Source organism: Vicugna pacos, chromosome 22, assembly GCF_048564905.1.
Source record: "Vicugna pacos chromosome 22, VicPac4, whole genome shotgun sequence".
NCBI classification, from domain to species: Eukaryota; Metazoa; Chordata; class Mammalia; order Artiodactyla; family Camelidae; genus Vicugna; species Vicugna pacos.
This window is the reverse complement of record NC_133008.1, coordinates 22104751-22132436: the sequence shown is the minus strand read 5'-3', so window position 1 is coordinate 22132436 and position 27686 is coordinate 22104751. Positions and strand designations below refer to the sequence as shown.

General features: G+C 58.4%; 3 protein-coding genes across 4 annotated transcripts; 2 read left to right on the top strand and 1 right to left on the bottom strand.

Annotated features, from left to right (window-relative positions):
* Positions 1 to 30: 30 nt before the first annotated feature.
* On the top strand, positions 31 to 7531 carry DDA1 (DET1 and DDB1 associated 1). The gene is made up of 5 exons (XM_006199081.4): positions 31 to 187; positions 4556 to 4636; positions 4864 to 4915; positions 5788 to 5849; positions 6829 to 7531. Exons 1-5 carry the CDS (start codon positions 185 to 187, stop codon positions 6937 to 6939), a joined length of 309 nt encoding a protein of 102 aa, XP_006199143.1. The 5' UTR covers positions 31 to 184; the 3' UTR covers positions 6940 to 7531.
* Positions 7532 to 9388: 1857 nt separating this feature from the next.
* ANO8 (anoctamin 8) lies at positions 9389 to 19150 on the bottom strand. Of its 2 annotated transcripts, XM_072947410.1 has the most exons (18): positions 18803 to 19150; positions 17924 to 18034; positions 17672 to 17804; positions 17351 to 17489; positions 17174 to 17270; positions 16418 to 16534; positions 16211 to 16338; positions 15960 to 16121; positions 15498 to 15650; positions 15258 to 15384; positions 15094 to 15149; positions 14917 to 14991; positions 13374 to 14189; positions 12926 to 13117; positions 12691 to 12822; positions 12500 to 12610; positions 10917 to 11583; positions 9389 to 10077 (listed from the first exon to the last, which is right to left on the bottom strand). In XM_072947410.1, the coding sequence occupies exons 1-18, from the start codon at positions 18906 to 18908 to the stop codon at positions 9695 to 9697; spliced, it is 3705 nt and encodes a 1234-aa protein (XP_072803511.1). In that variant the 5' UTR covers positions 18909 to 19150; the 3' UTR covers positions 9389 to 9694. The 2 variants fall into 2 exon arrangements, with proteins under 2 accessions (XP_072803511.1, XP_072803512.1); XM_072947411.1 differs by lacking the exons at positions 17351 to 17489; positions 17924 to 18034; positions 18803 to 19150 and having other exon boundaries at positions 17174 to 17350; positions 17672 to 17806.
* Positions 19151 to 20755: 1605 nt separating this feature from the next.
* On the top strand, positions 20756 to 25735 carry GTPBP3 (GTP binding protein 3, mitochondrial). The gene is made up of 9 exons (XM_015235044.3): positions 20756 to 20926; positions 21259 to 21512; positions 21603 to 21689; positions 21779 to 21981; positions 22149 to 22221; positions 22316 to 22459; positions 22655 to 22820; positions 23052 to 23330; positions 23510 to 25735. The coding sequence occupies exons 1-9, from the start codon at positions 20874 to 20876 to the stop codon at positions 23733 to 23735; spliced, it is 1485 nt and encodes a 494-aa protein (XP_015090530.1). The 5' UTR covers positions 20756 to 20873; the 3' UTR covers positions 23736 to 25735.
* Positions 25736 to 27686: the final 1951 nt, after the last annotated feature.

Genomic DNA, 27686 nt, shown 5'->3' with positions numbered 1-27686 from the left:
CACAAATACCGCATAACCTGGAGGCGGGGCTAGAGGGCGGGCCAATGACGGAAGGGCGGCCGCACCATCAGTGTGGGCTGTGCCGTGGCTGGAAGTTACTGTGCGGCGGCGGCTAAGAAGGCGGCTGCGGTGGCGGTGGCGGCGGCCGAGGCGGTGGCTGAGGCGGCGACGGAGAAAACAAAAGATGGTAAGGGCGGCCGCTAGGCCCATATTCCCCCTCTGCTCGACAAAATGGCGTCGCGGGCCCACCCACCTCCAGTAATCTCCGAGGCCCCTCACCTCCCTGCCCGGCCCCCTAGGGCTCGGCCCCGCCCATCGCTCTGACCTGTGACTTTCGACCCCCGGACCCTGCTGTGAGCTTCTTGCTTACCCCACCCTGACTCTATCTCCGACCCCTGACCCCATCTAGGCTTCCCGGCCTTGACAATTCATTCATTTCCGGGTCGCGGCTCCCCCGGAAATCGCCTGGGGGTGGAATTGGAGTCCCCCGAGACCCCTAACTCAGACCTCATCCTCGGCGCGCCTGGCCTGGGTCTTTCCAGTTCAGAAGGGTTTGGGAGGCCGGCCTGAGCGTCGGGGCGGGGAGGGGGCTTCACATCGTGACATGCGGGGCTTTGTCACCAGAGGAAGTGCGACATCGCAAATTGCCCTGCTGCCCTAGAACCCAGACCCCACCTCCGACATTCCGGCCGCGACCACCTCTAAGAGGGAGCAACTTCATCTCTCCGATTCCCAGGCCTTTTTCGTGTTAAACGGGGGTATCAGTAGTCCAGACCTCATAGGGTTGTGATAATTTAAGGAACTGACGTCGTGAAGGGCTTGGAACAGGGAACGCTCAACAGATGAACTGGGTGACTCTGGGCTGGTGACATCCCCTCCCAGCTGCCTCCTCATCTTGCAGAGGGGATAATGCCAACTGATTGTTGGGAGGTTAAAATCCCCCTTGGACCACCCATTCATCCTGGGATTTGGGTCTTATGGTTCTTGAAGTTCGGTCTCCCCACTTGTGAAGTAGGACAGCCTCAGATGGGCTGAAGCCCCTTCCATCCTCTACTATTTGGCATCCCCAAGGCTGATAGGGGCGATGGAAGCTTTAGTCAGGGTAAGTCAAACGCCATTGTCCCCACACCCAGGGTCTCAGCCCCCAATCCGTAGTCCTTGGGATGTGGTGGGGATTGGGCAAAAGACCTCTTGTCAGGAAGAATATGGGAAAGTGGTGAGTTCCTAGTATGTGGGTCCCCATGCCTGGGTATTGTCCTGCATTCCTGGCTGCAGCCTCATCACCCATGCCCAGTCCATTTGAGGATTCTGTTGGCTCTGTCTCCAGAATGGATTCTGAATCCATTCATGCCTCCCACCCTGGTCCAGGCACTGCCATCTCCCATCTGAACACCTGCTCCAGCTTCCTCCTGGGTCTTCTTGACTTCATCTCACCCCACTGGCAGTCTGTAATTCACCCAAAACCAGAGGGAGCCTTTAAAGATGTAAATTGGGTTATACCACTTTCTAACTTACAAAACACTCAGGGGTTTCCTTTTGTAACCCCAATGCAACCCCAGCTCCTTGGCCTCCATGGTCCTTGCCTCCCTCCGTGACCTCAGCTCCCTGCCTCTTCACCCCTCCTTCCACAAGCTCCAGCCACAGTGGCCTTGTTTTCACATCTTCACACTCCAAGTCCCTGCCTCCCCAGGGCCTTTGCACCTGTTACTCTCTGTGCCTGGAGTGCTCTTCCTCCTCTGAACATCACCTCCCTTCTCAGAGGGCCCCTCCTGACTGCAGGAGGCCCCCATGTCTCTCCTCACTCTGCATACCATTTCACCTTGTTTTGGTTGGGTCACTGGCAGGCTGCCTGCACAGGGACTGGCACACAGATATTCAGTGTTTGCTGAGGCAAAGGATGGCTTCTGGGCCCAGCTGTAGCTAGGATTTGTGTGGCTGAGGTGAAGATTTCCCCCTGTACCTGAGGCCTTGTTTTCCTGCTTGGCTGACAGGAAGTACTGGCCGTACCTTGTCTTCATTCATTTATTCAGCACAGATGCATTGATGCTAACAGGTGCCCTCAAGGGATCTCTGTGAAAAGCTTTTTCCCTTTGTTGTCTTATTGAGACTCAGAACAACCCTCGGAGGGAGTCCCTGCTGCTGCTGTAACCCCCAGTTCACAGAGGGGGTGGCCAGCCTGGGAGATCACTGGCTCCCGGCCACACAGCCAGGAAGGGGCCCTTCCAGGATTGAGTGCAGGTCTGAGGTTCCCACACTTCTCATCACTCTGCTGCCGGCCCCATGTAAGCCCTGCCAGGGGCCCCGGATTGAGCCAGCCCTGCCCTGCCCTCTGCCTCAGGGAGGGGGCAGCCCAGTGAGGGAAGTGGATGTGTAAACAGATGACCTCTTTGGGGTGTGAGCAGGGCTCTGGCAGAGGCTCCTGAGGTGTGGGGAGAGGGAAGGGGCAGGGGGCATTTTGAGCTGGCTGGAAAGGCGGGTGTTTCCCACATGGAGAAAGGAGGGGCATTCCTGGAGGGTGGCACTGGCTGAAGAGGTGTGGCAGGAGGCCAGAGTGGGCCAGGTTGAGCCAGGAGGGGTTTGACAAGGACTGGGACCTCTCCTCTCCCTACAAGTCTCAGGCCTGCGTCAGTGCATCTGGGCAGTCCTTCCCAATCCCCTAGACCAGCCAGCGTTCCCTGCCCCCACCCCCTGCCATAACAGGCCTCACATGGCACTTTGTGGCACCCTGGCCTCATGGCCACTGTACATTCACTGAACGGCTCTTTGAGCCACACCCGTGACCCCTGTGCAGGCTGCTCCCAGGGCCCAGACTAGGTCTTCTCTGGGTCCCCATGGTGCCCTGGTGCCTGGCATGGGTTCTGCCACGTAGTCAGGTCCTGAGAAGACCTTGCTGGGTGGATGAAGCTGGCTCCGTAGTCTGGGGCTGAGCTGAAGCAAGGGTCCTGGGACAGGGAGGCAGGTTTGAGGGGCTCTGAGCTGACTGCAGGGCATGACCCCCAGGTGTGAGGGCCACGTCCTGGGTGGGAGCAGGAGGCCCATAAATAATCTAGCTCCCCTGGCTGGCCCACCCCATCGAGGTCTTGCTGGGGCCTTGCAGAGGAGGGGTAGGTCCCACGGAGGGTGGTTGGGGATCCCCTGAACAGCAGCATCCCTGATGGTGTAATGCTGGGCTCAGGCATGACGAGGGACCACCTGAGGGAGGGTTTATGTAACCTGCAGGGGCTCTGAGCCCTCTGTTTTCAGAGGGGGGAAGTCACAGGAGCTTGGCCTCTGGGTTCAGTCAGCTTCCTTGTTTTCTCGTTGAGGGCTAGATGACCTCTGACAAGTGTTATATGACCTTTCTGCCTGTTTCCTCATCTGGATGATGGGGTGACTCCAGCTTGGGGAGCCCCTGGTCCATGTGGGGAGCCCCTCCCCAGCTGTCTCGCTCCAGGCTCCAGGCCTGTCACAGCGTTGCCCTCCTGCTCTGCTGGGAAGTCGCTTCTTGCCCCTAGCTGTCAGTCTCGTCCCTCCCCAGCACCCCGGAGTCTCTTGTGCTTCAGTTTCCCGAGGTAGACTCAGTTCCCATTGGCTTTTATTCCCCCCATCTTGTGGCAGAGACCTGCCCCCCACCCAGAGTCAGGGTCCTACCCTTACAGAGCCCTTGCCCTTCCTTGCCCAGCTGATGCCAGAGTGTCTGGGAAAAAGGACTTTCTAAGAGTCAGGGCTGTGAATGAATTCTGTCCCTGGCTCCCTGGCATCTTGTGGGCTTGAAACCTCTAGCACCCAAACCACTACCCCAGGCAGCAGGTGGCAGGGAGGAGCCAGCCTGCTCCCTTCAGGCTTCTGGTCCTCTCCTCAGGGGGCATTCCCCCCTTTCAGGGCAGCCTTTGGGTGTGGGGACCCCAGGAGCTGCCCTCAAGCTGACCCTGGTCCATACAGCGTTTTATAGAGCTCAGCCAGTTTTGGAAGACTGACACTGACACATTGGAACTTGGATTTCCGAATTTTCTTGGGACTCATGGCTCGGTTGACCCTGGACTCCTGGTCCTATGTCCTGGCAGCCTTTGTATCCCAGCTGCTCTTTCCCCTTCACCCAGACTCCTGCTCCCCCAGCCCCATTTATTGTCACATGGGTCCTTGGGGTTTCTTAGGGTGGACAAGTCTTTCTCCATCCCCGGTTGCTATTGCAGGGCATAAATAGAGGCAAGACCAGGAATTTGATTAATCAACAGCACAGAGGGCAGGTCCGCAGTCAGATGGGCCCGGCTCTGACTCCCCACCCGACTGCTTGCTTTTGACTTTAAACAAGTGACCTGTCCTCTCCAAGCCTCAGTTTCCTCACTTCTCACCCAGTGACACGACTGTTGTGACAACCCCGTGGGAGAACATACCCTCACCCAAAGATTGGTTTGGCCATGACAGTGTGCACATCAGGCAGCCAGCTCAAGGGTGCATTCTCAAGGGAACAGAAGAAGGAAACCAGAAGTTGCCTGGTGGCCCGCCCCTCCAGGTGCTCCAGGGGTGGCCCAGCCTGCTGCCTGGTTTCTCAATTCCTGTTTTCCCTGTCTTCTAGGCAGATTTTTTGAAAGGACTGCCTGTCTACAACAAAAGCAATTTTAGTCGATTTCATGCCGACTCTGTATGCAAAGCCTCGGTGAGTGTGGAGGCCGTGAGCTGCCCGGGGGCGAGGGGCTGGGGTAATGTGTATCCCCAGATCGGAATGTCCCCAGGGACAAAGGCTGAGCTTCAAGCACAGCCCCATTTGATCTCCTTGCATGTCTTTTGATCTGCCTTGGAGGGTGGGTGCCGAGTTGAGGGGTGAGGGGACCCCAGGCTGACCCATCTGCTCTCCTAACCCGTGCCTTCCCGACCCTCCCACAGAACCGACGTCCCTCAGTCTACTTGCCCACTCGGGAGTACCCGTCCGAACAGAGTAAGTGGCCTCTGTCATCCCGTCCTGGCTGCCCAGGGGATGGGCTAGAGGGTGGTGCAGGAGGGACCTGTGGGAAGCTGGTCAGCTCCCAGGCCCTGGGAACAGCGGGAAGCCCAGCTTTCCCTGGGACCCTCCCACTCTCCACACTGGCATCCATATCCGGCCCTGCAGGGTCCCGAGCTGACCCTTGTCTGCTGCTCTCTGGCCCTCTCCCCTCCACCTCCCATCACATTAGGCATCCCCAGCTGGTTCCACGTCGTAGATCTGCAGACTTGTACTGGGGGGGGGGGGACCCAGCCCATCCCGGGTTGGGCAGCTGAAGGAGGGGGCGTCTCAGTGGAGGACCTGCAGGGAATGGGCTGGAGCCTGCAGAGCACAGCAACCTCAAGGTGGTTTTATCGTGGTCATGATATTTCATTTTACCCATGAGAACGAATCCACCCGGACCCTGCAGGGCGCGTTCTGTGGTCGCTGGGTCACAGCCGTATAGGTCTGTGCTCCTTGTTTGCTTGGGAAAACACCCCCATGAGCTGTTGTGCTGGGGCTCAGTCCCTGCCTGAGAGTGGAATCTACACTCGGTTTAGGAATCAGCCTCTCCCTGAGCAGCAGGGACCCCATCAGAGCAGCCGGCTTGGGCCCCTGTCAGTGGCATGTGCTCAGGAGGGAAAGTGCTTGGCTTCCTGAAATCTCCTCCTGGGTCGAGGGTGGCGACTTGAGTCCCAGAAGGGCCACTCAGGGTAGACACAGCCCAGAGGCCAGGAAAGGGTAAGCTCGTCCAGGGAGGACAGTGCAGGCCGGGATGGGGGCTGCGATGCCTACAGCCAGCTTCCCTGCAGCCTCTTCCTGCAACTTTGTTTGTCTTTCCTTCTCAGTCATTGTGACAGAAAAAACAAATATTCTTTTGCGCTACCTACATCAGCAATGGGACAAAAAGGTAAGGCAGGTAGGGGTTCGGGTGCTGGGACTCAGGGGGGACCATGGTGCCCAGCATGGGGCTCTGAGTAGGGGAAGGACATGGGTGGCTGGGAGACTGGGTATTCAAGTGGGGACTTCAGGGGTGAATAGGAGTTTGCCAGGCAATCCAGGAGAGGGAAGAATGTTCTAGAGGAAGGAATGGCTGTGCAGGGGCCACAGGGCTCTGGTGCTTAGGGATGAGCAGGGACTTGGTAAGCTGTACTGAGGCCCAGACCTGGGAGCAGGTAGACCTCAGTGTTGTTTCTTGGAATCTTTGTTCAGTGGTGAAACGTACATACGATTAAAGATCCAGGCACTACAAGGCTGTGTAGCTGCAGTGAAAAGTAGTCACCCCTGTCATTCCCTCAAGAGGCTGCCTTTCTGACAGTTAGATATTTTTTCTTTTTCTTTACTGAAGATCTCCATGTGTAGTTTGGCAGCTTGGCCAGTTCGTATTTCCCCTAAGGTTGAACATTGGACAGCGACCTGCTGTGGGTGAGGTTGGAGGGGGACCCCGTGATGATGTGACTGCTCAGAAAACCTAAGCTCCTGGCCTAGTACCACCCTCTCCACCCCACCAGCCTTGATTCCCACCAGTGAGAAAAGGAGATTTTCCCCAACCAGTAAGCTTTCCTATTCTGTGGTTAATTCCTGGGCTTCCCCAGGTGGCTCATGAGTGCCCTTTGCCCTCTGGGTATCTGAGAAATGGGCTGTGTGTGAGTTGTTGAGAGTCCTGGTGACTCCTTGAAGTGCCCATCACAGGCTGGTGTCTTCAGGGGATCGTGGCTTAGTGGGGCAGGTCTAGGTGGCAGAAGGGGCTGCCCAGGCAGGGGCCCTAGGTCAATGCCCCACTCCAGGCCCAGCTCTGTGATGCATCGGAGCCCCAAGGCCAGGAGCAGATTTCAGGAGCTCCCTTAAAGGAAGACTCACTGCCCCCCTTCCTTCCCCTCTACCCTTAGAATGCCGCCAAGAAGAGAGACCAGGAACAAGTGGACCTCGAAGGCGAGAGCTCGGCACCCCCCCGCAAGGTTGCCCGGACCGACAGCCCAGACATGCACGAGGACACTTAAGACTCCCGCTCCCCCACAGGCGCCTCTTGTCTTGTCTGTTCCTCGCCCGCCCGCCTTGTGTAAGCGCCCCCACCCACTCCTGCCGCCGGCCCACCCATGCCCCACAGTCCACACCACTTCCAACCTCATAGGAGCCGATGTATTTATTTTCCCTGAGTTTTTATTTATGCTGTAAAATGTACCAAGCGATGGTTAAAGGGGACGTCAGACCCAGTAGTAGTGTGATGTTGGTAGATGCTTTTTAAAAAAACAACCTGTTACTCACCTCTCCACCTCCAGTCCCCCTCCTCTTGCTCCCCAGTTCTCCTCTGGAAAACTGGAGTGAGTCTGCGAGGGTCTAGAGCCGGGGCCCTGCTGTGGCCTGGTGGCGGGGGTGGAAGCAGGCCTTACTCCCGGCTCCCACCTGCCGGTCTGGGCCTTAAAGACTTTGCCTTGTCTCGAGCTCCACCGGGACCTATTCTGTGCCCAGACCTTGCTCTGAGCATGCGTAAGGGGGAGAAGTCAGCCCTTCTGGATCTTTCTCTTAAGTCATTTTATCATGGACTAGTGCGTGCTCCGTGTCCACCCCAATAAAAGGATCTTTCCTACCCGATCTCGCGTTTTTGCTCGGCGTGCCTCAGCCCCAGAGGACGGAGCCACTGAGAGTCATCCCATCATCACCAAGAGGAGCCAAGGGGGGCCCCCCAGGCACTGGGGCCCCAAGACCAGCTGGATTCTCTCGTGGGCCTGCTGTGGCCGTCTCGCTCAGAGCCAAGACCTGCCTGGACCCGCCCCTCTGCCTCACCTGTCAAGGTGTCCCTGAGGACCAAGACACCCCCAGAGAGATGGTCCATGCTGCCGAGGATGGAGTTGTGGTGGACCCCACGCTCAGGACCCTGGTGAGCAGGGTGGCATGCCCACCAGCCACTGTGGACACCGCACAGGTGGCCCGGCCTCATGCACCCCTGGCTCAGAGAGGAGGCACCCAGAGCGCCGCGGAATGCCCACCATTGGTCCGCAGGTTCTACAGCCACTCGTGGGCCGCCAGCTGGGCTGGGTTTGCTGCTGAGCCCAGACACATAGGGGTCATTTGGGCTCTGGGCAGAAGGTTCAAGGCCTGAGTGCAAGCCAGAGTTTTGGAGCTGAGTGCTGGGATGTTGGGGGTGGTGAGGGGTTGGGCCATGGTGCAGGCCCCACCTCAGCTGCCCAGCACCTCCCAGGTGGAAGGGTCCATGGCTGGCCACCCAGCCATGCTGGGGGTGCTCAGCTCTGGGCATGTCTACACCATTCAGTTCTTATGGTCCCAAGGCAGGTCCTCAGGAAAGACAAGCTTGACTGTGGTTGTGCCTGGGAGGGCTAAGTCCCTAGAGGCTCGCAGACTGGCTTGGAATCCCCCAGTCCCAGGGCTTGGCCTGACCCTGGGCAGGCGTGTGGCATCACCATTTGTTGGTGGCTGAGTTGAGGGCAGGACTTCAGCTTCAAAGGCCATGGGGCTGAGTGGGAGCCAGCTGTAGCCTGTCCTTCCCGGAGACTCACTCACACCTCCCTGGCTCTAGTTCCCCCTTTGAGGGGCTGGGTTCTGTCTTGCCAGTGCCATCCACGATGTAGACAGGGGTCCCACAGCTTCCCTGTGGCCTCCTAGCACAGGGCCCTCAAATGGCCTCCACCCACCCCTTCTGTCTCTGGGGCTCCCCTTACTCTGCTCCCCCAATCACCAAACTCTGCCTTCCCACACCTCTGTGCCTTTGCACAGGCTGCTGTCCTGCCTCCAGTGAACTCTGACTTCTTTCACAGCACCCCCTCAAAGTGCCCGTTCCTCACACTGGCTCCCCCCAGGCTCCCCGCCCTGGGGTAGGGCCCATCAGGTTCTAGCCTTTGGATGTGGATATGCCTAAGAGCGGAAGAGGCCACGTCTATCCCTGATCACACAGTGAAGAGTCCCAGTGACTCGGGTCTGACAGCTGTCCCACAGTAGGGCATCCAGCAGTTCCCCAGTGCCACCACCAAACATGCCATCCCCTCAACACCATGACTCAGGCACCAGGTGCCTTCTGATTTCCACACCCCAGGTTTTCCATACCACCCCTGACTCTTAAGATGGTGACCTGGGAAGTAGATGTGCCAGAAAGTGCGGCCCTGCAGGACTGAGGCCCAAACTGCTGAGTCCTGTCAACACTTTAAGATTTCTTCCTTTCTCTTGGAGGTTGAAGACAGGGCCTGAGGCTCTATAGCTCCTCCCAGGGGCCCCTGGGCCTGGAGTTGGCCCTCAAATCTGGGCCGTTTCAGAGGCAGCACAGTCTGGAGTTTTCCATCCATGGCCTGGAGACCTAGTTCTTAGGAGGAGCTCCTCAAGGGTCACAGGACAGACAGGAGGGGAACCCACCCTGGGCCTGCCAGGCCCCCAGAGAGCTGGCACCAACCTCAAGTCATTGGGCCCCTTGAGTCCCCTTTCCACTGCTACATCCTTGGGCACTGTCGAAATATACTTTTTATTGCATTTCTGCCGTTTTACAAAAATATGACAAAATAAATTAAAAACAAATAAATAATCGCCTATTCTGTGTTTTTTGTTGTGTTTTTGGGATTTCCTTTCATTTCCCCCATCCTGGTAGAAAGGGAAACGGCAGATAGAGGGGCCCCTGGAGGGGCTGTCCCAGGAGGGGACAGCCAATACTGGGGTACATCTGGCTGGGCGGAAGCGTTTTCTGGAAGGCAGCCACCGCCTGGGTCCGTGGTTGATATTGCATATGAAAACAGGAAGGCAGGGTGGGCGGAGCTAATGCCAGCCGCTGGGCCAGCACACGGCCTGGGGGCTGGGGCTGGGGCTGGGGCTGGGGCTGGGCGAGAGCGCCGGGGGCTCTGAGGGCTCGGAGGAGGGAGGCGGCGGTGGGAGGCTGTAGAAGCTGGCGTCCCCCGGCAGGGGCTGGGGGGCGGGCGGGGGCCCGGCGAGGGCGCAGGGCGGGCACTCGGCGGTGGCCGGAGCCTGGCGGGGGGCGGTGCCCTCGCCCCCGCAGCCCCACGGCCCGTCCCACTGCCAGCAGCCGGCGGGTGGCGTCGGGGGCCGGGGCAGCGGTGTTGGCGGAGGCTGTGGCGGCGGCGCAGGGCTCCGGCTGCGGCGGGTGCGGAGGGCGGGGGCGCCCATGGGGGCCAGCGCTGTCCCTGCGGAGGCGAGAGGGGCCGTTCCGGGGAGTTGCCGCCCCCGCCGCTGGGGACCCTGCCCGCGCTCCCTCCCGCGCTTTCAGGCACATCGAGGGCCTTATTGCTTCTGATCAGACAAGGGATAGGCTTCTTCGGGTGCATTCCCCGCCTCTGGGCACTGGTCGCCTCCCCCTCACGGAGAGAGGAGTCTGAGGAAGTCCCTCTGACTTCAGACCTATGTCCCTGGTGCTACAGCTGCCACCTCTTGGGCTCCCTGGGATGGGCTGCTGGACCCCAGGCTGGGATGAGGTGGGAGGGGTGGCAGCAAGGCCTATGGCTCTGCTCAGCACACATATGGGTGCAGCCTGTGGCTGAGTGCCCTGAACTCCCTGGGTGAGCAGCCCTAGCCCCACCTTCAAGGAAGGCCTCCTCCAACAGCTGGGCTGCAGGTTGGGGACTTGCATAGAGGCCTGGGGGGTCCAGTCCCCCCAGAATGAGCTGGCTGTGGGATCTCAGGGGGGCAGGAGAGGCAGGGCAAGATGGTGAAGGGGTCTCCCTCATCTCTCCTGGCACCGGAGCATGGCAGGCAGGTGCCCTGGGACGGACACTGGGACAGGGGACTTTGGCATCCCTCCCTGGAGATGAGGAGGGTCAGGCACAGGGCTCCAGGCTCTCAGGGGTCCCGGAAAGACAGTAGGCTTTGACCGAGACGCTCCAGGTGCCACATACCCAGGTCCTCAACTGGTACTGGAGACTGGGCCTCCTCTCTTCCCTTTAGCCCCTCTCCCCAGGCCTGGACACCCTACCCCTACCCCCAAAGCCTGGCCCGGAGTCCCCACCCCCGAGTTAAAGCTTGTGACCTGAGCCTTCCTCTTCGGGCCGGGGTGTGTCCGGCTCCTCAGCTGTAGCCTCGTCCGCCGGCCCACTCCGCTGGGCCCGGCCACTGCCACCGCTGGGGGTCCCGTCCTGCCGGGCCTGCCCGCCCGCCCCGTTGGACCCGGCCTCAGCCCGGGCCCCGCCGAAGGGGAAGAGCTTGCCGGCGTGGAAGGCCTTGGGTGGCGAGTGGCTACGCTCAGGGTCCCGCCGGGTCTCAGGTGACTTGAGGAATTTGAAGCTGAGGAAGGCCGGCAGACGGGTGTCGCTACCCGTGGGCGACTGGGCAGGGGGCGGCCGGGCGGTGAGGCCAGCCCCTGCGCTAGCCAGTGAGGACGTGGCCCCGGATGACAGGAACTTGCTCTGCAGTGGGATGATCTGCTTCAGCTTCATGACGTTGTTAGGTGCCAGCAGGGACCCTGGGCGCTTGGGCCGCTCTGGCCCATGACCGCCTGCCCCACTGCCCTTGGCCTTGGCTGAGGCCTTCTCAGGGGCAGCCGGGTCCTGCCCGGAGCCCTCAGCCCGAGCCTCCTCCCGTCCACCGGTGTCGCGCTCCCTCCGGGCGTGATGCTCCGCGTGGCGCTGGCGCTCCTCCTCCTCCCGCCTCCGCCGCTGCTGCTGCTGATAGCGGTGCTGGGCCTGGCGCTCATGTCTCTGCGGGCAGAACAGAGCCATTATGGAGACTGGGAAGAGGGGGTATGTGAGTGGGTGCCCGCCCAGGCCCATGCCAGTGCTCTCTACCAAAGTGGGGAGAAATCCAAACACTCCCTGGGTGCTTGCTGCATCCCTAGACCCACCCTGGGGCTCTGTAGAAGTGCTGAGAGATCTAAACACTTATTGGGCACCAACTGCATCCCTGGACCCATGCCAGTACTTTCTGAGAATCAAGAAGAGAATGAACATTTACTGGCCACCAACTGTCCCTGGTCACATGCCAGACACTGTTTTAGGAATTGGGAGAGTATAAACAAATATTGGGCTTCAATGATTCCCTGCTTTCTGGAGAACTGGTGAGACAGAGCTGTGACTGGGTCAGAACAGGGTCCACACTGGCCAGTCCAATGGCCGCATGTGCCTTTGTCAATGTCAATTAAAATCATGAAAAGAAAGAAAAGAAAAGAAAAGAAAAGAAAAATTCTGTTTCTCTGTTGCACCAGCCCCATTTCAAGCCCTCATTGGCCATCTGTAGTGAGGGGCTACATGGGCAGGGCAGATCTAGAACATTTCCATCATCGTGGATAGCTCCGCCAGTCAGTGCCAACGATCTCCTTGGCCCGCCCTGCAGCTTTCTGAGGAATGCGGCAGAGGCTGGGCTTCTAGGAAGCATCAGCTGTGTCCCTGGCCCCAAACAGGCAATGCTGGGTGAGCTGGCAGATGACAGTTCACAAGCGCCAGTCTGGTGCTGGACTGGATACCACCAGGATTCCAAAAGGGACCGGGCCCCTTTGGAACGCCAATTACTACACTGAGCTCTGCACATCTGCCCTCCTGCTAAGGACTTGGCTGCCAGCCAGGTGGGGTGGAGAAGCCCCACTTAGCGGAGAAGGAAAGCATTTCCCAGCCCCTGTACCTTAAATGCCTCCCGGCGCTGGTACTCCAGCTTGGCCATCTCCTCGGCCACCCAGCCTGGGATGTCGGGGATGGCCACGTGGATGAGGTACTTGAGGAGCAGAGCGAAGTGCTGAGGTGACAGAGGAGGAGGCTGCAGGCGCGGGGATGCCTACCCACCACCTGGCTCCCCCGCCCGGCCGCCAGGCCCACCTCAAGCACCACCACAGACACGATGGCCGCCTCGGGGCTGAGCCAGGGGAAGAGGCGCTGCAGCTGCCCACACTGGCCAATGAGATAGCAGTTGACCACGATTGCTAGGACACCCATGACCTCCATCACCTTCTGCAGGAGGAACATTGGGGCTCAGGTGGGGTCCAGCCACCCTCCCCAGCCCATTCTCCTCCTCAGTGGACCCCCGCTCCAAGCCCTCGGCCCAATTCCCCACCTGCCACTGGCCAATGCTCTCCACCCGCTGCCCAAAGGGCCGCTGCAGCCCCGTGCACAGCTTGAGGGCGTCGCTGCGGATCTCGATGAGGTTGTTGACCAGAGCGCAGAGGGCGGCCAGCGGGAAGGCAGACGAGAAGAGCACGACGTAGCCAAACTGCACAAACATCTCCTGGTAGTCCTGGAACGTGTCCTGTGGACGGGCACCTGGGCGTGGCCTAGCGCTCTCCCTCCGACCAGGCCACCTCTTCCCTCAGACCATCTTCCTCTCAACAAGCCCACTTCCCTCAGATTATCCTGCATGGACCCAGAGCTCCCCCTTTGGCAGGTTGCTGACCACAACAAGGGTCCCATGACTCCTTCCCATCACCCCAACCCCACCCCCACCCTCAGACTGTGTGCTGCGCCCCTCTGAGGGCCCTGCTTCCACCCTCAGGTGCCCTCCACACCTCATATTTCTTCATACAGCTCTCCAGCTCGGCCTGGGTGAGCTGGGGTGAGTGTTCCTCCTCTGGTGGGTCGATCCAAGATGACCTGTTCTGCCGACGCTGCCTCCGGGCTGAGTCACCCGAACTTGGCTCTGGGTCCGGGCCCCCATCAGGCCCCTGATCTCGGCCCTCGCCTCCGGCCCGGCGGAGCAGAACAGCCGGGGGTTCCCGCTCAGGGCTGCTGGGAGCCCCTTCGGCCTCATCATCTTCCTCAGCCAGTGTGAACACACTTGGTTCCAGCCCCTTCTCCACCATGGTAGGGCTCCCCTCCTCCAGGAGGGACTCTGGGCTTGGGCCAGGTCGATGCCGCCCGGATCCCCGCTCAGCAAAGCTGACCTTCTTCAGTCGGAGCCCGCAGTCCAGGAGGCCGCCTTCTTCACCTTCGTCCTCATCCTCATCCTCCTCTTCCTCATCCTCATCCTCGTCGTCCTCCTCCTCCTCCTTGCCCCCCCGAGGCCCATCCCCTATTTCCCCACCTTCCCCCGCGGGCCGCCGCTCCACTGTGGCTTCCTCCTCCTCCTCAGGAGCCCCACAGCCCCCGCTGAGACACCTGCGGCCCCCACCACTGCTGCTGCCACCACCACCCTCTTCAGCCTGGGGTTCGAGGTGGTGGAGTGCAGGGCGCCGGAGGCTCAGCAGGCCAAGTAGGGCACGGGCCAGCTCCCAAGCGGCCCGCAGGCCAAGCTCGCCACGGCCCAGCCGGCGGTACAGATGGGGCTGCAGCACCTCCCGAACATTCTGGAGGAACTGGCGGGTGATCAGCAGGGTGGCCAGCATCTGGGGGTAGGAAGGGGACGGAGAAAGGCCACGTGGGGGGCAGGCGGTGCCCCAGGCACTCGGACAGGCTGTGCGGAGACAGGCCACCCTCCTGGACCATACGCTTGCACACACACCCTGAACCCAATTTGGATGACCCTGGACAGGGAGGCAACCCCAAACCACAGCCCAGCAGGCCACAGCGCTCCTAGCCAAACTCCTAGGAAGCCTCAGGCCTCCATGCTTGCATCACCACCTGGGAGCTTAGCTGGTCCCCAGGGCCTGGAGGGGCCCCTGCCACTTGCACCTCATCAGCTGAGCCCCGTCCCCTCAGAGCATGCACCCTCAGCTCAGCATGAGGCCTCCAGCACAGCCACACTGCCCACCCTGGCGAGGCCCCAAGGGTTCGCCATCTGCCCGTACTTTGGCCCGGGCCACGAGCAGGAGACCCCGGAGGGAGAGGAGGAACAGGCGGAACCGCAGGGCCACGAGCGGGACCAGCACCGCCCAAAGCTGCCGCTCGAGGCTCTGGGACAGGGACAGGACGATCAGGAGCTGTGGAGGGACGGATGGACAGGTGGACGGACAGATGGAGGGAGCAACAGGCAGAGAGGACACACAGACGGATGGACAGAGAGGAGAAAAGGATGGAGGAGGAGGGGAGGGGCTGGAGAGCCCGTGGACCCCTTGGGCCAGGTCTGGCCCACTAGGGTGCCATAGAGGGCGCTGCCTCCAGCCAGGGTCTCACCTCTTTCAGGCGCTCCATGTCTTTGAGGTAGAAGCCAATATAGAAGAGGCTCAGGTATGAGTTGACGAACTGGAACTGTTGAAAGCAGGCAGGTGGGTGGTCACTCTGAGGCCACGACCCTAGGAGCCCCCACACGCCTCCTGCAGAGCCCCCGCCTGCCTGCTGACCACCACTCACCAGGACAACCTTGATAATGAGGTGCTTCTCGTAGGCGCTCTCCAGCCGGTAATTCTCTAGGGGCCAAGGAGGTGAGTGAGGGGGTGGCCCAGACTGCCTTGGGCAGCTGGGACCCCGTAGGGCAGTGGGGCCCTTCCTCCTGGGGGGTGGGCAGTGGGACATACCCATGTCATTGAGCCAGACAGCCAGCTTCTTGTAGCCCTCTGCACTTGCACTGACCAGCAGGGCTAGCATGACTTTTGGCAGGAAGCGGGCGAGACGGGGCAGTCCCTTCACGCTCAGCACCAGCTCCTGCAGGGATATGGGGTTCATGGATCATCCCAGCAGCTGGGCTGGGCTTGGGGTACACCTGGATAGGTGGTCGCCAGGGTGGGCCAAGGCCAGGGCTAGGGGCCGGAGGTCACCTGCAGCTGGAAGCAGCCGAGCATGAGCAGGAACACGCAGGCCAGGCAGGTGAGGCACAGGGGGAGACTCACGAGCAGCTGGAAGAGCAGCCGCTTCCAGGGAGGGTAGTAGAATTCTTCAGCCCGAGTCACAGGGCTGATGCGTCGCACGCCCTGCCAGAGGGTGAAGCCCAGTCCTAACATGAGATCAGAGGGGCTGCCTCTGCCTCATACCCTTCCCAGTCCTTCGAACTCAGCTTCCCTCTGTCTCTCTCCACCTAGTGCACCCTTCCCAGTCCCTCAAACCCAATTTCCCACCCCTCTCCCTCTGAGCATGCAGAGTCCCCACTTGGCATACCCTCTCGGATGCTGCAGCCCTATTTCATACCTCCCTTTGTTCCTGCAGGGACCCCCACCCCCCGACCAGTGTGCTTTCTCCCCTTCACCCAATTTTGGACGTTCTCAGACCCTCCCCCAACTGACCCTGAACTGGGGTCGTGGCTCCTCCACGGCTTCCCCAGGTGAGTCCAATGTTCCCCACTTATAGGCCAGCTCCGCCCCCCTCCGTTTCCACTCCTCCAAGAACAGCGTTGACCAGACCACGTTGAAGAGGGCAAAGACCACACAGGATACATCCCGGCTTGTCTGAGGGTAGCAGAAGAGGGCTGAAATGTCTGGCGCAAGGAGGGGAGTCTCTTGGGTGCCCCAATCCCTGTCCAGTCCACACACGGCACCTGATCAGCCTCCGTGAACGTGTACAGGACAGAGCCAAAGACGGCCGGGTACACCATTGCTGATGTGTAGAAACCCAGCCAGGCGAAGTACATGGCAATCTTGACTCCAAAGTAGTCGCAGATCTCATCTGCCAGGGATAGAGGGGTCCCAGTTAGCCCTGCCTGCCTCCTGGGACCCCCTCACCCATCCCCCAGCCTGGGCCACACCTAGAGGCTGGTTTTCACACACAGCCTGCACCCATGACTTCATGAGGCGGTTCAGGATGCGCTGCTCGTGGACTGGAAACACCTGCTGGATGATCCCTCGGGCCGCCAGTTCAGGGACTGTTGGGGGACAAGAATGGGTGACCCCACCCTTCTGTCTGTGCTGGGTTTGGCCAGCCCCTCCTTGGCTGAAACCCAAGTCACAGCTTTTTGTCTGCTCTTAAACTTGTAGAGCCTCTTCCCAGGGGAGTTCTGAGTGGAAGGAATATTTGGTTCTCCTTGAAAATTTGAGAGGTGCAGGGGCTGGGGGTAAGTGTGCAGGAAACCTGGAAGGGTGGGGCCCTAGTGGGGAACCATGTTTTTAAATAGAGCTATTTGCTCAAAATGTCTGGGGAATGGTGCAAAGCTGGCTTTAGAAAGTGAGCTTGCAGTGTCTGGTTTCCTGGAGGGGAAACTGAGGCTCAGGGCAGCACCACACAATACACCTAGTGCTGTCTATGGTCCTGCCCCTACCTTATCCCAGACCCAAAAAAGAATTTCTCTGGGACCTGCCTCTGAAGGGACAAACCCCACCCCTTTGCTGAGGCCACATCGCATCAGTTCATTGATCTATCTCCAGGTGCCCCCCCCAACTCTTCAGTAGCCCTTGATTGGTTGCATATAGGCCCCGCCTTCCAGCCCTTCCTACTTTGATACCTCCTCTTAGGATCCCAGCCGACACCCCACATATGATTGGAAGGTTGGCCCCGCCTCACTCACTGATTGGCTGGTCTTCCAGAAAGCGCACGTTGTGCAGTGCCTCGCCCTGCTTGGCACGAAGGTTCTGCAGCCAGAAGCGGATGATGCTCTGGCGCTCCTGCAGGGGATAGGGCGTGAGCACAGGGAGCAGCTGCCCACGGGCTAGGAATGTGCGCTGGGGGCCAGAGCCGGCCGCACCTGGGAGGTGAAGAAGCGCAGCTCACTCTCCACATTCTCGTAGATGAAGTCCTCCTCGCAGGAGAATCCGCGGGTGCCCCCGCCAAACTCAGCCTTCACTGCTTTGCGCAGACCCAGCTCGTCGGCCCCTCTGAGTAGGCTGCGGGAAGGGCAGGGGAGGTGGGATCACGGGGAGACCCTGGCTCACCATCCTGGAACTAGGGATGGTGTACCTGGTAGCCGCCTGGGACAAATGCAGGGTGGCTGGACCTCGCAGTTGGCGCTTGGAAGGGCGGGGAGCTGAGGAGCAGGGTCAGCGAGAGGCCAGGGCCAGGGACTCGCCTCTCATACGTGGCGGTGACGAAGAAGGCGTAGGCACGCGTGTGGCGGTGGTGGCGGACTTGCACGATGAGCTCGGGGATGCCCACGCGGATGTGGTTCAGCAGCCATAGCAGAGTGTGATCATCGGTAGTGTCTGCCAAGGGGCACAGGGACCGATGGCTTTTGCCATTAATGGTCCCAGGCCTCCTACAGACTCAGGGGAGCCCTGCTTAGGGGAGCTCAGTCTGGGTCCTAGGCGGGTGGCACAGGTACCTGGGAAGGTCATCAATACGTCGCAATTCTCTGTGGGCACCGTCTTCATCCACGCCTTGTGGGACACCAGATATCGACCCACCTGCAGGAGCCGCTTCCCAAAAAGCTTATCTGGGAAGCAGGCAGGGCAGGCTGGGGTCAGGCCATTCCCGGATCAGGACCCTGGTCTTCAGTTTTGGTCCCTCCAGCCCTCACACCTGATCTCACACTCGCCAGGGCTCCTCGGCACTCACTCTGGCATTTAAGTCCCTGTGAGCTCTGGGTTTGGCTTGCTTCCTTCCCTTCACATCCTTGCACCAGCCAGGCCCTTCTCTAGGAATGCCCTTCCCCCAGGTCCTCCCTTACAAATCTTACTCATTCTTGAGGCCCAGCTCCGCCTCCAAAACCACAATCGATGGGGCGCTCACTAGCAGCTCTGTGCGCCTCACCACATTATGTCAGCGCGTCCTCATAACTGGGTGCGGTTCTTACCCCCATTTCACAGGTGAGGCAACTGAGGCCCAGAGCATTTAAGTCATGCGCCCAAGGTCACATAGTTGAGCAGGATTCGAACCCAGTACTGTATGATTCTTTATCCTCTGCGGAGAGGCTCTCTCAAGTGCATCACTGCCCGGCCGCAATCCGTTAGCCCAAGGGGTGACTGGGTTCAGTCCCTGGCCGGGGCTCTAGGAGGGGCGTGTCCGGGTCTCTGCGCTGGGACCCACCACCCGCTGCACCGTCCCAGCCGCGCCCGCCCGGCTGCAGCCGCAGTGCCAAGGAGCGGGCCCTTCCACTGGACTCCAGGCCCGGGACTGCTGACTTCGATCCCCTTCCCTGTACAGCCGCCGCGAACACCCCATGCACCTGCAACCCTGTCAGATTCAGGTGCCGCACACATACCCAGAACTCCAGACGCCGGGGCTGCAGGCTCGCCCTCCGGCGGGGGCCTCTTGCCACGCTCACCCTCCAGGGACGTGCCCCCGGCGCCGGAGGCGGCTTCGGTCATGGCGAGGGCAGGTCAGGTCAGGGGCTGCGGGCGGCCCAGGCTCCGGGGGGCCGCGGGCTCATGGGGCCGGTGCAGCGGCGGAGCGCGCCAGAGGAGGAGACAAAGGCCGCGCCCGCCCGCGCCAGCCGCCGTCCTCGCGTGCCCGAGCGCTGCTTCTCGTCCCCGCCCGCGCCGAACCTCGATTCTCCTTCTCGGCCCCGCGCACGTCGTTCTCTGGTTCTCGACTCCGCCCGTGTTGTTTTCTGGGTTTCGTTCTCGCCCGCCCACTTCGCAATCTGGTGTTCGTCCCCGCCCGCACCGAACGTGCATTCTCCTCCTGGTCCCCGCCCTTTCTGTATTCTGGTCTCGTCCCCGCCCGCCCTGGGCCTGGATTCTCCGCCTTGGAGACGGTTTCCCCAACTGTTTGGAATCTGAGATGGGCGTGGGACCGGGAAGGCCTGGGCGCAGGAGATTCCTGGTAACAATAACTTCAACCACCACAGCAGGCATGAGAATAACTATATCAGGTCCTGCCTTAGGGCCTTAGCACATGCTGCTCAGCTGCCTAGGACAGTTTTTACACCGTCTGTGTCTAGTTAACCCCTGCATCCTTCAGGATGTAACGCCCTCAGAGAGGACCCGATAGAACTACCAAGTTTAGCAAATAAAAATACAGCCCTCCTAGTTGAGTGTGAATTTTAGATAAACGAATATATTTTTAGTATGTCTCAAATATTACACGGGAAAAGCTATACTAAAACGTTGCTCATTGTTTATCTGAAATTCACATTTAAATTGGCGTCCTGTATTTTGCCTGTCACCCGGACTCCCTGACCATCCTGAGTAAGTTTCTCTGTTAGACTGAGGGCCCAGCAAGGGTAGGGACCCAGACTGATTCTCGGTGCTCTCACAGTAGGCGCTTGATGTATAATTTTAACAGATGGAACAACTTGGAGAATGCGGATGTCATCTTTCATCCCTCTTTTACAAATGAAGAACAAACAAAACAAAACACAAAATCGAGGAGGGTGAGGCGCAGGGTGGATTAAAAAAGAATGTTCGATTCTTCCCAAAGTATAGGCGCGCCGCCCGCCCGCTCTGTCCAAGAACCAGAGAATTTTCCGTGCGAAAGCGCCCCCGGAGATCCCGCCCATCCAGCGCCTGGAATTCCACCATCAGCGCTTTATTCTGCGAGCCAGCGCTGTCCTGGGTTAACCTGAAAGTAATCTCTGAGATTCCCCTTTCCAGCTTTCGGGGAGCCAGAGACAGCCTGGACACTCAACTCTGCAGGAGCAGACGTGGGCCAGAGTAGTCCAGAAGGGAGAGAGGGCTGTTCTGCGTGTTCCAGGAAGTCTTCCTTGCGAAGGGGACCTTGGAGCTAGGCACTGAGGATGAGTTTGTCAGATGAGGAAGGGTATCCGAGGCCGAGGGAACGGCGGAAGGGAAAGCTGGGGAGGGGCGAGAAATTGTAGCGTTCCAGGAAAACAGGTAGAAGTCTTCCCAGATGTTTGGACAAGATTTTCTCAGGGCCAGTGCATGGGTTCCCCGGAACTCATCCCTCCCAGCTACTGAGATGCTCTTGCTTCCCCTAAGGCTATGTAATGGCCAGATGAAAAATACGGGACTCAAGCCCTCGCCCCTCTGTAATTCCCACGGCCCTGTGCCAAGCCCAGCCCTTCCTTCTACCCTTCATTTCCAACGACTAGGATCCCCGCCTCTCTAGGATCTGAAAATCCTGTCTAATGTTGCCGGAGGAACATTATTTCGCTGCACCCTGGCGAGCAGCCCCTTTGCCTCTTTCCCTGGCCTCAGCCAATAGAAGAGGAGAGCTTCAGGGGGTAGGCAGTACCATCTTCTAAGGGGCCCAATAGTAATCGAGAGTTGTTGAGCACTGTAAGAATCACGCCGCGGAGTGGGCGGGGCCTTTTGCCCAGACTGGCCGACTCTCCAAACAGGGCAGGCAGGCGGGTCGCTGCTTGTAAATCCATGTGGCGGGGGCTGTGGACTCTGATAGCCCGCGCGGCACGTGGGCCTATCAGGTGGGGAGACCTAGGGAGGGGGTGTGACAGCGTAGGGCGCTACTTGGGCCCCAAACCCTCTCCCTAGGACATGGGGACCCAGTTCCCTGCGGTAGAACCACCTTTCGCCTTCCTCTAAACCCCAGTCTGTTCATCCCTCTGCCGCAGAGCCGACATCTGGGTCAACTTATGCTCCAAGAGACCTCAATCCAGTCATCTTCTGGCCTCAGACCCTCCAATCTATACATCCTTTAGCCGCAGAACTTCTACTTGGGGCATCTTCCGGCCATCGAACCCTCGATCCACCTGCCACTCTGGTGGCAGAGCTCAGATGCACTGACTCTTCTCTCCAGTCCTAGATCGTGCACGCGCCAGGGCAGCGGCGCCCCGGCCCCCAGTTCCGGGTCCACTATCTTCGCTCTGAGCTCTGGCCAAGGCCGCTGCGGCATTGCGGTGATCCGAACCAGCGGCCCCTCCAGCGCTCACGCCCTCCGGAGCCTCACGGCGCCCCAGGACTTACCCCCGGCCCGCAGAGCCTGTCTGCGCCAGCTCAGCGACCCCTGCTCTGGGGAGCCTTTGGATCGCGCGCTGGTGCTTTGGTTCCCAGGTGATGGGTGTAGCTCCTGTAACCCAGCTTCCTCTTTCCGCTTTTACCCAGGCTGTATCCTCCTCCTGACACATCTCCTCACCACACTAGGTCCCCAGAGTTTCACGGGTGAGGATTGCGCGGAGTTCCACGTGCATGGAGGCCCGGCGGTGGTGAGTGGCGTCCTGCAGGCCTTGGGTGAGTCTGCAGCCTTGGGTTTAAGGTATGGTTATGCTGGTGGGCCTGGGTAAGGGCCAAGGTCTCAGGATTCCTAGACCTTCCCGCAGGCAGTGTACCAGGGTTACGGCCGGCAGAGGCAGGGGAGTTCACCAGGAGGGCGTTCGCCCATGGGAAGCTGAGCCTGACCGAGGTGGAAGGGCTGGCGGATCTGATCCATGCAGAAACTGAGGCGCAGCGGCGGCAGGCCCTGCGGCAGCTGGATGGGGAGCTGGGCCACCTCTGCCATGGCTGGGCCGAGATTCTTACTAAGGCAAGTACACGGTTCACTCGTATCTTGCCTCAGAGATCCTACCTAACTGTACCCTGCATGAGAGCTTCCGGTCTATGAGCCTTCTATCTGGCCCCGTAGGTCAGGCTGGACTTGGGCACATTGGGGAATGGGTTCCTGGGTGATCACACTACCTCCCCCCAACCCAGGCTCTGGCCCACGTGGAGGCCTATATCGATTTCGGTGAGGATGACAACCTGGAGGAGGGCGTCCTAGATCAAGGTGGGTCTCCCTGATGGTGGGAGATGGGGATATATCGTGTCTCAGCCTCCAGAGGCCCTCTTACTCCCTCTCCTCTGCTTCCCTTTATCCATAGCTACCAGAGAAGTGCGGGAGCTGGAGGTGGCACTGGGAGCACATCTTCGAGATGCCAGGCGCGGGCAGAGGCTCCGCTCAGGGGCACACGTAGTGATTGCGGGACCTCCCAACGCTGGCAAGAGCAGCCTGGTGAACCTGCTCAGTGAGTGGGCAGGGGGCGGGGCCCGGCCGGGCAGGGAGATGGGCTAAGAGCTAGGATACTGAGCTTTCACGAGTGGGGAAGGGGGCGAGGAGGTAGAAATCTTGGTCCAGCCGAGGGCTGGAGCCTGAGGGAGGGACTCCTTCGCCTCTCTCCCCACCCCCCGCCCCTCCTTCTGACTCCACCCTCCACCCCAAGGCCGGAAGCCTGTGTCCATCGTGTCCCCGGAGCCAGGGACAACCCGAGACGTGCTGGAGACCCCCGTGGACCTGGCCGGGTTCCCTGCGCTGCTGAGCGATACGGCGGGGTTACGGGAGGGCGTGGGGCCTGTGGAGCAAGAGGGCGTGCGGCGTGCCCAAAAAAGGTGGGAAGCAGGGCAGAGGGAGTGGGAAATGGGGCCCTTCCTCTGTAGTTACTCCCTGTTGCATTTATTTTTCACTCTTCCTTAATGAGGAAAGGCTGCTAAGTGTCCGTTAAGTGGGGACTCAGCTATTTGCGGAGGACAGCCTTTTAAGTTTGGCTCACGCTCCGCCCCCACCGAGGGCCCTTAATTGCTCAACTCTGGGGTCACTGCTGCGTTTTCCCATTCCCCCAGGCTGGAGCAGGCTGACCTCATTCTGGCTGTGCTAGATGCTTCTGACTTGGCCTCTCAGTCCAGCTGCAACTTCCTGGACACCGTTGTCATCCCCACGGGAGCCAGGAGCCCCAATCCGAGTGGCCAGCGTCTCCTGCTGGTGCTGAATAAGTCAGACCTGCTGCCCTCCAACGGCCCAGACCCCAATCCTGACCTGCCCCCCCACCTACTGCTGTCCTGCCTGACCGGCCAGGGGCTAGACGACCTCCTGGAAGCACTGAAGAAGGAACTGGCTATATTGTGAGCAAGCCCCCCACCCACTTTGCCCAGTGCACAGCCTCCCTCTATCCAAAGGTCAGGGGCAGAGCCACTGGCTTTGGTCACAAACCTGCTCTGCTGGCTCAGTTTCAGTATCGAAAAAATGGGTCTGACCATCCTCACTTTGAATGTTCAGAGACACCATCCTTTGTCCCTTCCAGGTGTGGGGACCCATCCACAGGCCCACCACTTCTGACACGGGCGAGGCACCAGCATCATCTCCAGGGCTGTCTGGACGCCCTTGGCCACTACAAGCAGGCGAAAGACCTAGCCCTGGCAGCCGAGGCACTGCGGGTCGCCCGAGGACACCTGGCCCGCCTCACCGGTGGAGGGGGTACAGAGGAGGTCCTGGACATCATCTTCCGGGACTTCTGCGTGGGCAAGTGAAGGGGCAGCCAAAGCTCGGACGCAGGCAGAGTGGACATCAGGAAGCCTTGCGGCATCTGGGAACAGCTTAGGCCAAGTAAGAGTCTTATCCCTTCAAGGAAGAACTTGAACCCAAAGCAGTGGTACCTCTGATGCTGGTGGTGACCAAGCTGCAGCCAACTGGATTCCCTAGCAGGGACTTCTGGGGGCTCAGGCCCTGGAGTGGGGCTGAATGGAGGTCCCTTTGGGCACCTGGTGCTGGGGGAGTAGGAGTGGAGGATTGGGACGGAAGTCGGAGGATCTCAGGGGTCTTTGTTTCATAGTTTTTCATTTATTTTGCAAATACCAAAGAAATATAAAAAACTCAGATGATACAGAAACATTTAAACAGCCCCATTCCCTGGGGTCACGGCTTAACTGGTATCCTTCCAGAATTTTCTCTGCATGTTTGCACACTTGAGGATGCACCTCTAAAATATGTTTTTCTTGTATTTTGTACACAAATTGGTGTTTATTGCTCCAGAAGCTGTTGCTCCTTTTTCGGATTCATCTTGAAACTTTGCCTCTTGTGTCTTAAAAGTGATTTGCAAAACCCCAAGCCCTCCTTCCTCTCTAAGTTTAGTCATTCATTCATTGATTCATTCACTCACTCAGTGAACATTGATCAAGCACCTACCAGATACTAGAATCATGCACATCATTTGATTGGACCTTCATCACAGCACAATGCTGTGGGTATTTTGTTACAGTTTTACAGATGAAGAAACCAGGGCTCAGAGAAGTAGTTAGTTACTGGAGGTCCCCAGCTTTGGGATTTGCACACAGGTCTGTTTGACTGTGGGCTTTCTATGCAAAAGCCAAGTGGAGGGTGCTGGGAACACAAGAGGAGAACAAGCAGGCATCCCTTACAGTGAGTTTGCTGGACAAACTTTCGATGAGACCTGACCTGGTCAGGGACTTGAAGGCAGGCTTCCCTGCAGAGGTGACGTTTGGGTAGAGATCTGAATGGTGAGAAGGAAACCAGGTGGAAGAGGCTGTCGAGAGCATCCCAGGCAGAGGGCACAGTACATGCAAAGGCTCTGAGGTGGAAGCCTCATGATACGTTCAAGGAACAGCGAGCGAGGTGGCCAGTGTGGCTGGAGTACAGTGAGTGAGGGCTGGAAAGGAGGAAAATGAGGTCCAGGAGGAGAGGAAGGGCCTGATTCTGAGGCCTTTGATTTTGACTTACTGCAGACCTGCTGTGGTTATGATGAACCAGCAGAGGGCGCTTTACTCTAACAAAGAAGGTGCCTTACAGTCCCTCCAGCCAAGCTCCGGCCCTGTAAAGTCCCAGGGATCCCAGCTTCCACACCCACCTGGCAGCATATAGATGGTGAAGTCCCCTTGCCAGAGGCAGAAACTGAGTCTCTTGTGGGGTCAGGCTCTTTTCCAGAATCAGAAAAAAATCTCCAGCTCCAGTAGTTGAAGATACAAACTCTCCAGTTCCAGGGGACACATGAGCAGAGGCTGGGAGGCGTCCAAGGCCCACAGAGAAGCAGGGCTTCAGAAGGCTCCCACCACCCAATTAAAGGGAACCTCTGACCCCGTTTCTTCACGACTTCATTGCAATATGTCACTAATTGTTGATTTATTTCCTTCTTCAACATCTGGGGGTTCCCCTTGAATGGGGGGGCCGGGCTCCTGGAGGGAAAGGGTCACTCCGTGAGTTTAGTCCATGGCTATTACTATTATGTCCATTTTGCAGAAAGACAAAAAGAAGCAGCAGCAATAATGGGCTAGACGGGGTGGGTAGCCAGATGTCCTCTGAGTGGGGAAGGTCTGGAGGGCTCCCAGGAGGGGTGAGTGGGGCCTACATGGGGAGGGAGACACTCTTGGGGAAGGATGCTTGGGCTCTGCCTGCCTACCCTAGTCCCTGGCACATGGCTGGACCGAGGTCCTTGGCTACATTCCCTTTTTCCCAAGAAAGGAGAGGTGGCTTATAGGAAGCAGCCATGGGGATTATTTATAGAGGTCACAGGAAATCCCCAGAGATAGAACCTCACTCAGCAACTGGATCACAGGGTCAGGGAGGGAGCCTGCCAACTGCTCCTTGACTGGTACTCAGTCCCACCTGGCCCCCAGGGGGCCACCAGCCTGGGGAAGCCAGAGCTACAAGATCAGGGCTAGAAAGAGGGCGGGATGGGGCCAAAGACGTACCTAGAGGGATCATGAGCTATAAGTGGGGCATCCAGGAGGGCTGCCTGGAGGAGGGATCTGTAAGGCTGGGCCTTGGGGGAAGAAGAATCTGCAGGCAAGAAAAAGGCATTCTAGTCTGAGGGCACAGCACAAGGTAAGAGCCAATGAGTCAAAGAATCAAATGTCCAGGACAGTTGGAGGCAAAGACTGCCTTGTTCGTGGGGAGGCAGGGCACAAGAGAGCCCAGGAACTGGGCCTTGTTCCCATGGAAGGTGTATGAGCAGGAGAGATACACAGTCAGATCCCATGATGAGAAGATCCTCTATATCTGGGGGCCATATTGGAGGCAGAGACTGAGGTCCAGGTGTTGGAGGACTGAGATGACGCCAGGCAGGGAATGCTCTGAATGGGAGACACCAAACAAAGTTCAGAGGCCTGTGTCCATGGGTCCAGACAGTTTAGAATGATTATTATTACACTAACTTGTAGGTGAGAAAATGTTGACTGAGCCAGAATTCGAAACCAAGAATGTCAGGCTCTGGAACCCAAATTCAGGTGTCCTGTGGCTCCTGGGACTGGGAGGTATCTGCATCCTCTCCAGGACTCCAGGCTGCTCAGGCAGTAGGCTCAGGGTCAGGGACGTCCCTGTGTCCCTGGGGCCTCCAGACTGGCCTGTCTAGGCAGCCCGGCCTGGCTGACCCTTCTGCCCCGGCTTGGCGGGGCCCCAGCCGAGTGTTTCCTGCAGCGGCCTGTCTCTCGCCCGGGGTTTCCGTATCCAGGAAATATCGCTCCATTGTCCCTCTTGACTAGCCTGCCCTAAGCGTGGCGTTGCCAGCCCCGGCTCCTCATGACTCATCCCCTCCCTGTCCAAGGTCCCAGGGGATAGGCTGGGAGGGAATCAAGGCAGCGAGGACAGATAAGCTGAGATTGTAGACCACACGTTTTAGGACTTCTTTCTACAGGTGGGCATTTGCTTTGTTTCCTAGAGTTTTCACTTCTCAGGGATAAAGTCCCAGGAATGGGGTTGCTGAGTCAAAAATATGTCTGTCTTTACTTTTACTGAATATGTCCAGAAGGGCCATGATGAGATGTGCATTTCTACCAGTCCTGCAGAAAAATGCCCTTTTCTCTTCATCTTTACCAGCAGTAGGTATTATAGCTTTTAAGCATTTTTTTCCAGTCCATTGGGTGCCATGTGATTTCCCTGTATTCCTCTAATGTGCAAAACTCCCCTGGCTTCCTGCTACTTTAATGATTGGTGAGTTGAATTGCTCCCAAACTGGACACTGGTGCCTTTTCTAACATCCTGTCTCACCACAAAAAAAACCCAAAACAAAACAAATGGCTGAGACTTTCGTGATTCTGTTCTGGAGTCATCTTGGCGAGGAGGAGTTCCTGCAGTTCACAACAAGCTTTGGTACCTTAGCAAATGCTGTCTGTACTTGGGGGGGATCTTTGCAAACATAGTTGCTTTTTAAGAAACTGTTTTTTATTTGTACGTGTGAGCTTATTTATGTTTTATTTATTTTATTTGTATGTTTGTATTTATGAATAATACATAAATATTTATTTGTTTTTATTGTATTTGTGTGTATTTGTATTATTTAATTTGTATGTGTGTATTTATTTGTTTTAAGAAATTGCTTTTAAAATATCTGCTATTTTAAAGAAACATTAAACTGACAGTAATATTGTCCCACTGTGGGGGTTTCTAGCCATTTCATGAAACCCTTATTGACTATGATTTTGCCATTTCTCTTCACATACGGAGATGCCTATGCGTTGGGGTGTGTCTGC

Coding starts and splice junctions, on each gene's coding strand:
- DDA1 (XM_006199081.4), top strand. Junction 4,916..5,787: donor GGAGTACCCGTCCGAACAGA/GTAAGTGGCCTC, acceptor TTTCCTTCTCAG/TCATTGTGACAGAAAAAACA. Junction 5,850..6,828: donor ATCAGCAATGGGACAAAAAG/GTAAGGCAGGTA, acceptor CTCTACCCTTAG/AATGCCGCCAAGAAGAGAGA.
- ANO8 (XM_072947410.1), bottom strand. CDS start 18,908: ATGACCGAAGCCGCCTCCGGCGCCGGGGGCACGTCCCTGGAGGGTGAG. Junction 16,122..16,210: donor CGTTCACGGAGGCTGATCAG/GTGCCGTGTGTG, acceptor TGCTACCCTCAG/ACAAGCCGGGATGTATCCTG. Junction 11,584..12,499: donor AGCGCCGGGAGGCATTTAAG/GTACAGGGGCTG, acceptor TTCTGCCCGCAG/AGACATGAGCGCCAGGCCCA.
- GTPBP3 (XM_015235044.3), top strand. CDS start 20,874: ATGTGGCGGGGGCTGTGGACTCTGATAGCCCGCGCGGCACGTGGGCCT. Junction 22,460..22,654: donor CAGCCTGGTGAACCTGCTCA/GTGAGTGGGCAG, acceptor CTCCACCCCAAG/GCCGGAAGCCTGTGTCCATC. Junction 22,821..23,051: donor GTGCGGCGTGCCCAAAAAAG/GTGGGAAGCAGG, acceptor CCATTCCCCCAG/GCTGGAGCAGGCTGACCTCA.